A 14,024-nucleotide genomic window follows, 5' to 3' on the forward strand; every position below is an offset into this window, starting at 1 on the left:
CTGAGTCATTTTCTTGCATGGATCTTAAATTTTTTTCTCACCTCACTTGCTATTTGTTTTATATTATTGCTGCTCACTTGGAAATATGACAATACAACTTACTAGTGTGTTAACTGAAGCAGTAATGAAGGAATAGTTATGGGTTTGTGTGTGTAAAACAACAACGGGATGTACAAAACAATGTTACTTATGATTGACGCACTTTGCACACAGATGCGCCTGTTCGAGGTTAACTTTATCTGGTTGTTCAGAATGTTAAGTCCTCCTAGTACAAATTGTTGTGCAAATCACATAGCACATTTTTTCTTATAGAGTATCCATTAGTACCTGTACCTTAATATAAAAATACCTGTGCCTTTGAGCCAGTTGCTATATTGCAGTTACAGCATATTTATGTAGAATGGGTCCTTCATCCCCCCTCCCCCCCCCCCCCCCCCCCCACACACACAGATAATATAAAGAGACTTCATGTATTATATTATTATTATTATTTTTAGATGATACAGCTGGCAGTGTAAGGCAAGATGAGTCACAAACTGGACCCTTTGCAAATGTACTCTTCCGTGAAATTCACAAGAATGCTTTGCTGAGAAAACTGACAGTGGAGAAGAGAATGGGAGCATTTCCTAAGGTAATCTAGTTGCTATTAGTTTACAAATGCCAGGTGAAAGATAAAAATACAAATAACAAACATGTAGAGTGAAATTTTCATTCTGTAGTGGAGTGTGAGCTGATATGAAACTTTCTGGCACATTAAAATTGTGTGTGGATGGAAACTCGAACTCGTGACCTTTGCCTCACGCAAGCAAGTGCTCTATTGACTGGACTACACAGGCATGACTCATGTTCCAACTTCGCAGCTTTACTTCTGCCAGTACCTCAACTCCTGCGTTCCAAACTTCACAGTTCTTCTGCAAGACTTGTGGGGCAAGCACTCCTGCAAGAAAGGTTGATGCAGAGGTATGGCTTGTCCACAACCTGGGAGATGTTTCTGGTGGGAAATTTTCATTCTGCAGCTAACTGTGCACTGATACAGAACTTTGTGGTACCTTCCAGGGTTCGAGTATTGTCTGCCACACAGCTGTAATTTGCCAGGAAGTTTCAACAAATACTTAGTTTCTAAATTCTAGTAAGTACTGAGTAATTTGACGAAAAATTTGTGCAACAGTTGAGATTAATGTTACATAATGTCATACTCTTGTATAATTATGGATAAGAAAATGGGACTAAGGGTATACTACTACGTACAGAAAACTGAATGGCTCACCAGAGTCAGAATAGGGTCTAAGTCTCTCCCCAACTCAGGAGTACAAGCTCTGTAGCTCCTGAAGGGATTCAAGGTGTCTGTGGTGAGATAAAATAAATTATTTAGTATATCAAGGACACAGAAATTTAACACTTTGATTGCCAATCCTGTTAGACAGGACACACAAATTTCTGTAGACTGCTGATCCCTTCATTTGACAGGGTATGATATTTCTCACTTTTAAGTGTGAAATCACATATGTTGATGGGCTTGATTGGTCTTCATTGTGTTGCTAGAGACATCTAGTTTCTAAAACAGCTATAAAAATTAAGGTCAAGGTTTACAGGATCGGCAGGCAGTGTTAACTATGATGGAGCACTGGAATTTGTTAGTAGGAAAAGGAAGAGAAGGAAAAATAGTAGGAGAATGTGGACCCAGGGGAATAAATTAAAGGGGAAGCCACCTGGTAGTATTTGGCACGGAGCACAATTTATTTATTGCTAACACTTACTGTGAAAATCACAAAAGAAAATTGTAGTTGTGGAACAGACCTGGAAGCATGTCAAGATGTATAGCAGACATGGACACTGATAACAATTTCTTAGTTGTGGAATGCAGATAAAAACTGAAGAAACAGTGTAAGGAGTTAGTAGCCTGGATAAGTTTAAATATCCAGAGTTTGGTGAGGATTTCAAAGGGAGCATTAGGCAAAAACTGACTGGGATATCCAAAATAAGTAGGTATAATAGAAGATTAATGGACAGCTTTGAGAAATAAACCGGTAAAACCAGCTGAGGGATATTCAAACACTTGGAATCTTTGAATAAACACACAATAAATTTAATTGCTAAAAGGAGAAAATACGAATGTATGGAAAAATGAAACAGGCAAAAGGACATATTTATCTAAAATATAAGACTGACTGCAAGAAAGCTGCAAAGCAGAAATGGCTAGAGCAGTTCAAAGCTTTAGGAGCATGCTGTGCTATAGAAAATGTAAAAGTTGTGTATTGGAAAGTTAAGGGAACTGTTGGAGATAAGAGAAGAAGCTGTATGAACTTAGAGAGCTCAGATGGCTGTGAACATTGAGGGCTTTGATGGCTAGCCAGTATAAAGCAAAGAAAGGAAGACAGAAAGTTGGAGGGAATATATAGAAGAGTCGTATAAAGTAGATAGAATATGAGATGAGATGCAGGATGCAACATTGTGCAAAGAATTTGACAGAACACTGAAAGATCTGAGTCAAAATTAGGCATCTGGGGGAGACAACATTCCTCCAGAATTATGAAGATACTTGTTAGAATAAACCATGACAAAATTATTCTGTCTGGTACGCAGGATATAAGACATGGATGAAGTAGCTCCAAACTTGAAGAGTGTAGTAATTGCAACATCAAAGAAGACATGAGCTGACAGTTGTTGTGAGTATTACTGATATAATAGTTTAATAATTCATTGTTGTAAATTCCAGCACTCGTCTACAAGAAGGATGGAATGAGTGATAGAAGCTAATCTGAGGTAATACACTGTGTGATCAAAAGTATCTGGACACCGACAAAAACATAAGATTTTCATATTAAGTGCATTATGCTGCCACCTACTGCCAGGTACTCCATAGCAGTGACCTCAGTAGCCATTAGGCGTCGTGAGAGAGCAGAATGGGGCACTCCTCGGAACTCACAGACTTCGAACTTGGTCAGGTGATAGGGTATCACTTGTGTCATACGTCTGTATGCAAGACTTCCACACTCTTAAACATCCCTAGGTCCACTGTTTCCGATGTGATAGTGAATTGGAAACTGAAGGGACACATACAGCACAAAAGCGTACAGGCTGACCTCATCTGTTGACTGACAAGAGACCGCCGACAGTTGAAGGAGGTCATAATGCATTATAGGCAGATATCTATCCAGACCATCACACAGGAATTCCAAACTGTGTCAGGATCCACTGCAAGTACTATGGCAGTTAGGTGGGAGGTGACAAAACTTGGATTTCACGGTCGAGTGGCTGCTCATAAGCCACGCATCACGCCGGTAAATGCCAAATGACACCTTGCTTGGTGTAAGGAGCATAAACATTGGACGATTGAACAGTGGAAGAATGTTGTGTGGAGTGACGAATCACGGTACACAATGTGGCAATCCAATGGCAGGAGATGGGTATGGCGAATGCCCGGTGAACGTCATCTGCCAGCGTGTGTAATGCCAGCAGTAAAATTCGGAGGCGGTGGTGTTATGGTGTGGTCACGTTTTTCATGGAGGGGGCTTGGACCCCTTGTTGTTTTGCATGGCACTATCAAAGCACAGGCCTGCATCGATGTTTTGAGCACCTCCTTGCTTCCCACTGTTGAAGAGCAATTCGGGGATGGTGACTGAATTTTTCAACGCAACCGAGCACCAGTTCGTAATGCACGGCTTGTGGCGGAGTGGTTACATGACAATAAATCTCTATAATGGACGGGCTTGCACAGAATTCTGACCTGAATCCTATAGAACACCTTTGGAATGTTTTGGAATGCTGACTTCATGCCAGGCATCACCGACCGACATCGATACCTCTCCGCAGTGCAGCACTGGAGTGGTTACATGACGATAAATCTCTATAATGGACGGGCTTGCACAGAGTTCTGACCTGAATCCCATAGAACACCTTTGGAATGTTTTGGAATGCCAACTTCGTGCCAGGCATCACTGACCGACATCGATACCTCTCCGCAGTGCAGCACTCCGCGAAGAATGGGCTGCCATTCCCCAAGAAACCTTCCAGCACCTGACTGAACATATTCCTGCAAGAGTGGAAGGTGTCATCAAGGCTAAGGGTGGGCCAACACCATACTGAATTCCAGAGTTACCAATGGAGGGTGCCACGAACTTGTATTTCATTTTCAACCTGTTGTCCGGATACTTTTGATCGCATAGTGTATCAGTGTGGATCTCAGAAAAATGCTATACTGATCCTACAACTTAGCTTAGGAGTAAGGTTGAAGAAAGGCTGGTCCACATTTATAGCATTTGTAGATTTTAATAAAAACTTTGAGAGTTGGTGATGACTTTGTAATTCTGCCAGACATGGCAAAGGGCTTGGAAGATCAGTTGAACAGAATGAATAGTCTTAAAAAGAAGGCTAATAACAATGGTAGTAAAACATGATTAATATAGTGTTGTCAAATTAAATCAGGTGATACTGAGGGAATTAGATTAGGAAATGAGACACTATAAGCAATAGATGAGTTTTGCTTTTTGGGCAGCAAGATAACCATACACAGCAGAGGTGAAGAGGATGTAAAATGAAGACTTACAATTGTAATAGCCTTTATGAAAAGGAGAAATATGTTAATATTGAATGTAAGTGTAAGTAATGGATGACATATTTTCTAGGAGATTCCACAACTGTTGAGATATTTTTAAAAAGTTTTATTATTATAATGTCAGTTGCACAAATCCACACTCGATTACTAGTTTCAATTGTAAGCAATGATCATCTTCAAGCCTAAAAATAACAGTAAAGGTGACATATTAAGATGCAGTCAGGAACAGTTATAAGACATTTGCACATAAGCTTTTGCCCATACCCATCATCAGAAAAAGAGAAACACACACCATTCATTCACACAAACAAGCACATCTCACACACACAACTGTGAACTCCAGCAGATCAGGCCACAATGTGTTCTGGCCCAATTTGCTGGAGTTAGTGGCCATGTGCGTGTGAGGTGTGCTTACTTGTGTGAGTGAATGGTGTGTGTTTCTGTTTTTCTGACAAAAGCTATGGCTGAAAGCTTATGTGTAAGTATCTTTTAATTGTGCCAATCTGCAACTTTTAAAGTTTCATCTTTACAGTAAGTAGCAGTCTCTCTTTTCTCACTTTGTTGATATTCCTACCCAGGGTTTCCATTGTCTAACTATTTTGTTAGATGGCATAGAAAAATATTTAAAATTACAGACATTAAAATTATACCTGAATATTGAAATTGCATGTCTAAATATAAAATACATGAAACAATATATGATAAATCACGAGAGTGAAAAGTCACAGTTCTTCAAAAAGGAGAACGTAATCAAAGTTGCACAATAAAGGTATACTTGTGAGCAGATTCCATGGCATCAAGCATTCACTGAACCCACTATTCAGAATGAATCCATAATCGTGAATGATGGTTAGGGGAGGGAGGAAGGTGGGAGGGGAGAGAAAGTACTGATATGTGTGACATTAAAATATAACAAATAACTGTCTGAAAGAGGTAATACTGGAAGAAGCAGCAGCAGCTCACCACCTTCTCTACAGCCCCAATCAGTGGAACAAAGCATTAGCAGCTCACAGCACTTGCTGCCATTGTGGCTGCAAGTCAGTGTGGCTGCAAGCAAACTGAGCCAAATGTGCATTTGCACAATACACATCAGATGCGTTTTGTTGGAAACTGCATCACCTTATGTATTAATGTTTCATTCCATTTTGATTTCAGATCAGAAGGTGATTGAAACTAGCGACCAAGTGTGAATTTCTGCATATAGGTCTGTAGTAACAACTCCTTTTAAAAATGAAAAATAAATATTAGGAAGTGTACGGAAGTGATGACAGTAAGTGATGACAGTACAGACAGAAAGAGAAGAGTATCATTACGAATGTGGTGCTACAGAAGAGTGCTGAAAATTATATGGTTAGATCAAGTAACCAATGAGGAGATTCAAATCAAAATGCTACAGTCATTGCACAGCTTTTTATATTGGTATGACTACCAACCAGCTGTCGACCAGGGTGAACAACTACCTAGAAAACTTTGGCCAAGAGCAAAGTAGACCACCCTATGGCAGAACATGCAGCTGAATGTAACTTGGTTGACTTCAATGGCTCCTCTCCTCCACCACAAGCTTTTCTGAAATGTGCAGGTGGAAGATATCATTACACCACATTCTCCACTCCCGTACTGGATTTTTCTGTTTGGACACTATTTGCTCAACTGTAGATCGATAAGATGGGATGCTCTTCGTGTCGTGTATTTTAGTAGAACATGAATACAGCAAATGATCTAACTAGACATGGCTGTTCAATACGTGTAATTAAAATGAATATATAGATTTTCAAGAAAATGAAAGCACAAGATTACACTTCACAGTTATGATCATGTTTATATTGAACTTTGCAAAGCAACCTTACAAACCAGAAGCACAATCCAATGTCATGTACAAAGCCAACATTCTCGTTCAATTTAGGATGGAAGAATTGGAAACAAAATCGAATGAAATAAACTTGATAAATTGTGCAGTAACCAGCTTCTCAGTCCCTGATAATTCATGCTCTCTTGTAGCCTTTTATGAAAATTGGCATGCAGAAAGATAAAAAGTCTCAGCCTGTCATTTACCTTACACAGCGACACAGAATTCACCACAGTAAATTAACTTGGAATCTAATGTGTCATAGCTTTCCACATGAACAAATAATTTCGCCAGATCAGTCTGTTTCTTTAGATATGGCTCAAGTAAAAAGCATGTCCCAATGCTAGAAAACACAGAAAACAGTTCTCCTGTGAAGGCAATACTATTCTCTCCAGGCTGACTTTATTTTTGAACAAGGAAGCCACATGGCAGTATCTGCCGCCAAGGTACATGATTAACTGAACGCCAACTGCTTTCTAAAAACAAGGTTTCCTGTGCAGTGATTTAGCAAAGAGCTTACAAACAATTAGAATCAATGCTAGTGAAGCTGGCTGCCTTAATATGTCAGAGATAGTTGTAATATGAGTATTATAGATCTCGAGAAAGAAAATAGGCCATGAGAAAATGAGTCAACAACAGGCACCTTCCTGTGTGGACAAATATATGTTGCAGCTAGTTCACTTGTTGTTGTTAAGTTATTGCTTTCAGTAAAGTAACCATCAGATCACCTGTAGCAAGCACTGTAAAGGGCGGTGGTGACTAATAGAATCACAGCTGAATTAGATGGAATTCCAGCTAGTAATGAGTCAAGATTTCAGCATCATCATAGTCACTACTATAAGAAAATGTATGAATGAATAATCATAAAGTTTGTCTAAAGCAGTCAGACAGTATTTCAATTATATTGCCTGTCAGATTCAAAGAGGAACCTTAGCAGATCTGATGGACTAAAAAGTGTGCCAGAAGGAACTAATCAGTCCCCTTGTCTCCTTTGACAGGATTTAATGTATGTTTGAGAGCCCTGTTTGTTTAGAAATGTTCTTCTTGAGCATTGAGTGGAACATTTACACTGCTATGGGCTTGACCTCTCTCTTGATATGTTCTCTCACTATTGCACACACTGTTGACTGGGAAACGGCGAACAATTTGCAATTCATTGGCCATGTCCATATCTAGAATTGCTTACTAATTTCACAATGCCTCATAAGAAGCCACTGAAAGGGATGTGCACTAACAATTAACAGAAAGCTGTACAACCAGTTGGATGAGTTTGAACATTGGGACAGCATCTGGGAATTAATGAATCACAGCACAAACAAGATGCACCTGTTCTAAAGTTCAGCTCTTCTACAAAGACTATGTAACCATTGATGGAGTACATAGGATTACTCAGAAGTCACGAGCAGGTATGTGGTTTGGGCAATTCATCTCTGGCCTTGCAGCCTTTCAAATAGTGAGAGCCATATGCCACCAAATTATAAAGTAGGCAAGAAGAGAGCAGGGTGTAGAGCAGAATTAGTCCTGCAAATTAACACTATGCACTGCACATCACAGTGTCATGCTAGTCCAGGAACCACATGTGAGGAATGGAAAACTTCCACACATGACCACACTGTTGGGCACCAGAATGCCAAGACAGTGATCATCATTCTTACAGTTACGCAATGAGCATCCTGTAACAATGGAGTGGTGTAACGCTCATTACAAGTGCATTATCACCTGCATATACATGCAGTACTCCCACATGATTGATCCTTACCTTAGTAAATTAAGAGCTGTAGCAGTGTACAGTCATGACACATATCACATAATGGTAGTTAATGTGAATATCAAATTGGTGCTTTATCGTAGCAGCATGTCAGATGGACAGGCTGTAATGTTGCAAGACTTGATCTGAGAATTGGACCTGACTGATCAATAAAGGACAGCCAAGCTCATTTGTAAATAGTACCAAGTGCAGAGACCAATATAGACATTCTTGGCAAATTGGGTAGCAGCTAATAATTATCTCGAGAGGTTAAACAACACCTGACCACCTGTGACAGTAGTATCATAATCTTTGATATCAGAACAGTAAATGTAAATTCTTCATATAGCAAAGGCAGTAGTGAACTGGATGGCTATGATTTGAAGAGAGCAAGTTGTAATGCACTTATTGCTAAACTAGCGTCTTTCGAATTAGATCATTTACGTGAAAACGTTGACCTCCGGGCATGTGCTCTTACAGAGCTCCTTCAGCGTCCACGTGCATGTCACATGCCGAAGAGGCAAAATACGGCTGTCCCTAAAATATTTTGGAATAGGTAGCTGACAGAGCTGTGCGCAAAAGTCCGTAATGCAAGGAGGAATTACCACTGCTCAAGAAGGAGGGACAAGAGAGATAAAAGGTTAAATATATTTTGGCATTGTAAACAAACGTATAGAAATAAGGTCTGAGACACTAAGAGGGAGTACTGGGAGTTGTGTTTGAATGAATATCTGAAAGAAGACCTGTGGTGTCATCTGTACAAGTTTCTTACTAACAAAATTAAGTCTCTCACCAGCCTGTCCATCCTTCCAAGTATGATGAACTAACTACAAATAGCTGGAGAAATTCCACTGAATATTTACTAAACATTCTTTTGCCAGATGCCCATGCAAATAAAGAAAGTAACTGTCAGTCAGTGCTCTGTACTAATGACAATGCCCCACTCCTGTTTGTTGAGAAAGAAGCAATAGTAATGATAGTCACACTAAAAATGTGATAGAGCACTGGGTCTAGATGGGTATCCATTCAGAGGCGATACAGAAAGTAAGTCCAGTCGTAGTGCCATTCTTAGGGTGTCTATTGAATGAGGCATCAAGACAGGGCTGGGTACCAGAGACGTGGAAATCTGCATGTGCAGTTATCATAAAGAAAGGCCTTGATAAAGATCCCATGCAGCCAAAGAGCAGTAGACATATATGTTTAATAAACACATTAGGGAAAGTTCAGTAGTGGCCACTCTGTGAGTATTTTGAAGAACACAGAGTGCTTCAGGGTCTTCCACAAAGGTAAATTGTCAGATGACACCAGTAATGAGACTCTCTAGATTGTAAACAGGGGAAACAATAAATATTGTGAAGTAATTATGATTGATATTGCAGCCATATTCGATACTCTGTGGAAACCTGTGATGTTCAATCACCTAAGAAGTCTCCGCAAGAGCCACATGGGCAAATGGCTTGCCAGGTGTAAACAATGAAAGAAAAAATACCACTAAGGGCTGTGCACATGACTTGATACCTAGACCAATATTTTGGGACCTGACAGTTGAGCTCCTGGTGGAAATGCTGTATGGGATTGATGAAATGAACAGAGTTGTGCCTTATGCCAATGCTATTTTGGTGACAGTCTATGGAGATTCCATATGGAAGCTTGAAGAAAATGCAAACCACCTGCTTTCAAAAATGCAGCGTTGGTGCAGTGCACTAGTGCACAAAGACAAACAGACAGACATGACAGTTTTATTAAGTAGAGAAGATTAAGTTACAGTGTAAAATTAGTTCTTTCATACTGCATTATGAGAGTTAAGAGAAAAAATGTATGCACTTGTGCAGAGAATTATCAGTGTACTGAATGTATTGTATGACCTGCTTGAGACACACAAGGAGGCAGGTTTTATGATCCCAATAAATAAATGAAATAAAATAAAATAAAAGTGTAAATCTCTGAACCCAGTAATCAATTTTGTTAGCACTACATTAATGTTGAATTATATCAGAGGAACTTGTGCAAGGTACGCCATATTGCCTCATTACTATTAAGTGTTCATTTAAAAAATGTTAACAGATGGTATAAATTTTAAATTTTGCAAATAAATTATTATAGATTAAAGTCATTTACAAAACTGAAATAATGGAGGAAGTAGAATTCTTAAAACATTTTTTTTTTTTCTGAAGGAAGAACACCACACATTCAGAAAACTGCAGGGTATTTCCATCCCCTGTACCTAGATGTGCCCCCCTCCCTGTTCTCTCCCTCCCTCCCTCCCTCCGTGTGTGTGTGTGTGTGTGTGTGCGCGTGCGCTTGTGCGCTCTCTCTCTCTCTTCTCTGCAGTCCACATACGAAATTCAACACACTTTGCAACTAAACATAATTTGTATTGATGTTCTCTATCTGATCAAAAGTATACAGGTGCCTATCAGTGGACATTAATAATGGATTCATGTTTGCCTTTATGACTGCTTAAACTCTGCTGTTAGGGACATTTTTGGTGAGATGTCGGGAGGGATGTCAGCCCATTCTTCAACAGCCGAAACCAGGAAAGTTGTGATGTTGGATGCTGGGGACTGAAGTGATTTTGACATTCTAACTCATCCCAAAGGTGTTTCATTGGGTTCAGGTCGGAACTCTGGGCAGGCCAGTCTATTTCTAGAGTGTTACTGTCCACAGAACCACTTTAGCATTTTCTCAAGCGTAGTAGGGGACCAGACCCTAATCTTGAAAAACACCTTAATACCATGACACCACCTTCTCCACACTTCACTATTGGCTCTATACTCGATGGACAGGTGATGTTCTCCAAGCATTCACCAAACCGAAACCATTCCATTAGATTGCCACTGTTTCATCACACCAAATCACGCATCCACAGTCCTGTGGCATCACGGTTAACACCAACTCGAGTATCGCTTAGCATTGACTGCAGTAATGTGTGGCTTACAAGGGGCTGCTTGACCATTGTATCCCTTTATTTTTAGCTCCTTAATGCACTGTCCTTGTTGTAGGTGGAGTGTTGGAAGCACTGTGGAACTCACAAATGATTCCTTGTATTGAGTTCATGTGATTTTACAACAACCCTTCCAATGAAACTTCCTGGCAGATTAAAACTGTGTGCCCGACCGAGACTCGAACTTGGGACCTTTGCCTTTCGCGGGCAAGTGCTCTACCAACTGAGCTACCGAAGCACGACTCACGCCCGGTACTCACAGCTTTACTTCTGCCAGTACCTCGTCTCCTACCTTCCAAACTTTACAGAAGCTCTCCTGCGAACCTTGCAGAACTAGCACTCCTGAAAGAAAGGATATTGCGGAGACATGGCTTAGCCACAGCCTGGGGGATGTTTCCAGAATGAGATTTTCGCTCTGCAGCGGAGTGTGCGCTGATATGAAACTTCCTGGCAGATTAAAACTGTGTGCCCGACCGAGACTCGAACTCGGGACCTTTGCCTTTCGCGGGCAAGTGCTCTACCAACTGAGCTACCGAAGCACGACTCACGCCCGGTACTCACAGCTTTACTTCTGCCAGTACCTCGTCTCCTACCTTCCAAACTTTACATAAGCTCTCCTGCGAACCTTGCAGAACTAGCACTCCTGAAAGAAAGGATATTGCGGAGACATGGCTTAGCCACAGCCTGGGGGATGTTTCCAGAATGAGATTTTCGCTCTGCAGCGGAGTGTGCGCTGATATGAAACTTCCTGGCAGATTAAAACTGTGTGCCCGACCGAGACTCGAACTCGGGACCTTTGCCTTTCGCGGGCAAGTGCTCTACCACACAGTTTTAATCTGCCAGGAAGTTTCACATCAGCGCACACTCCGCTGCAGAGTGAAAATCTCTTTCAGAATCTGTAATTGGTTTTGCAATAAAATTATGTTTACTACGTGAAAAGACATTGGAGACCTTAATTTAAGACCAACCCTGTACACACGTTCTGCAGGTATGTAAATGCAGTACTCCCTGCCTCCTGTTGTAGTGGCGGGTCTGCGTCTTGTGACATGTGCTGATCAATTCCTCATTACATAGGGGTGTCCAGATAATTTTGATCAGCTAATGTATGTTGTATGAAACAGAGGAAATCGAAGACGTCATTACTTCATTGGCTAAATAGGTAAATCTTTTTAAGCATTAATATGTGTTAGTGGACAAAAGCTTTCAGCAGATGCGGGTCATTGACTGAGTAGTTTTATCTCAAATGATTTGTATATGTAAAAATGTGGAACCAATCCTGGCTCAGTGTTGTTCAACCCAAGCATTGGGTTGAGATCAGATGTTCCTTCTGCCCCCTCTCCCCTGTAGGTTCTTTAATACGAATGTAGACCTGGCAAGAAACCAACTCTAAATGATTTTAAATTGGCATAATATTTGTTGTGTTCTTTGTACATCACTTAACTGGGCTATTACAAATTAGTTTGTCAGAATTAGAATTCACCCTGCAGATAACTTCATTTGAATCTGGATAATTAAAATTGAGCCTGTCAGTTATAAACTGCTTGTACATAATGTGTTGGAAAAAATCAGTTTTTAAGAAAATAACTACAAAAACATTAGTACAAGGGTCACCTTTTGAAGTTTTTACAAAAACATTCTTTTTTGTACAAATATTTTATTGTTTCTCAAAATGTATGCCTATAAAATTTTTACACTTTAGCATGTGTTTGAACCGATTCCGGAAACCTTTTTCCCACAGATGTCATTACCTCAAAAACATGATTTTGGAAGGAGTCCTTGAGGTGATGAAAATTGCTGTCTACCCTTTATTCAGTGACACGCTGGAACAAAAATAAGTTGTTAGGTGATAAATCGGGTGAATCTGGGCAGTGAGGCATTAATTCCATGTTTTCTTCGTCAAATTATGAATTATTTGACATGCTGTGTGACCACTAGAATTGTCTTGATGAAGCATGATGTGACATTTTTTGATTGTTATTACTGAATTCATTGAAGATTTGTGACAAACAAATTGTTTTATATCATTTAGAATTAACTATTCTTTGATCCTTTAAAATGATTATCACAGCACATCCAGATTAACTTAAGAAACAAGCGATCATTCTCTGTCAGTTCCAGCTTCACTGTGGAATGCTTGTGCAAAATCAGATGTTATGTAGTTTTCAGTGGGCTTGAGGATGCCTGTCTCGTGGTAGGTCAGGTACCGTTTGTTTTGAGTTGTGTTGTGCATAGCATTGAACAAAAACCAGTTTTGTTTGGCCTCCATGAAATTCAGTGTTGACCAAAGCACAACCATGGTAATGAAATTTTGCGAACCAATTGCAAACAATCTTTTCTGAAGTTGGTTGATAACACTAGTTGAATACAGCAAATTGAGGTATTGTTGTTGAGTTGAACCTTTACAAAAATCTTATGATCTCATGAAATCTTCGTTTCCTTTAAGCTCTCACTGTAAACAAACTACTCAGCAACTTTATGAGCTATCATTATTTTGACAGTAATAAATGACAAATTTTAAAACAGTAATGTCCCATCTCTGTCACACTAACTAATGGTTGTTTGTTAAAGCTTGAAAAGGTGACTCTTGTACTCCTTATTGTTGCAAACATTTTATCATGGCATATTTATTCTTTCAACAGAAAGGTGAACGCGTCTGGGTTGTTTTTTGTGTACACGATGATTCGGAGCCACTACTTGAAATTTATAACTGTAAGAACAAAGCTGTTACTCATAAGCCAGACTGGTTTGTCTCTCTCAGCAACTGCTTGCATGTTTCACCTACGATCTGTCCCCAAGAAGATGAATATGAGTTTGTAATTACCTTGAGTTCTGATGTTGTCCGTCTTACAGCACCTTCCTGGTAAGTCTTCCTTCCAGTTTCTTCTGTTATGTGATAAATGTAATGATGAACTGCTGCTAATATTATTTCATT

General features: G+C 39.9%; 1 protein-coding gene across 1 annotated transcript in view; it reads left to right on the forward strand.

Moving 5' to 3' along the window:
- Positions 1-14,024, forward strand: part of LOC126480693 (uncharacterized) — a 128,394-nt gene that overhangs the window by 17,236 nt on the left and 97,134 nt on the right. Inside the window, exons 4-5 of the mRNA XM_050103931.1 lie at positions 498-631; positions 13,732-13,952. Coding sequence (XP_049959888.1) covers positions 498-631; positions 13,732-13,952 — 355 coding nt within the window. The remainder of the gene's footprint in view (positions 1-497; positions 632-13,731; positions 13,953-14,024) is intronic.

This window comes from Schistocerca serialis, chromosome 5 (assembly GCF_023864345.2).
Source record: "Schistocerca serialis cubense isolate TAMUIC-IGC-003099 chromosome 5, iqSchSeri2.2, whole genome shotgun sequence".
NCBI classification, from domain to species: domain Eukaryota; kingdom Metazoa; phylum Arthropoda; class Insecta; order Orthoptera; family Acrididae; genus Schistocerca; species Schistocerca serialis.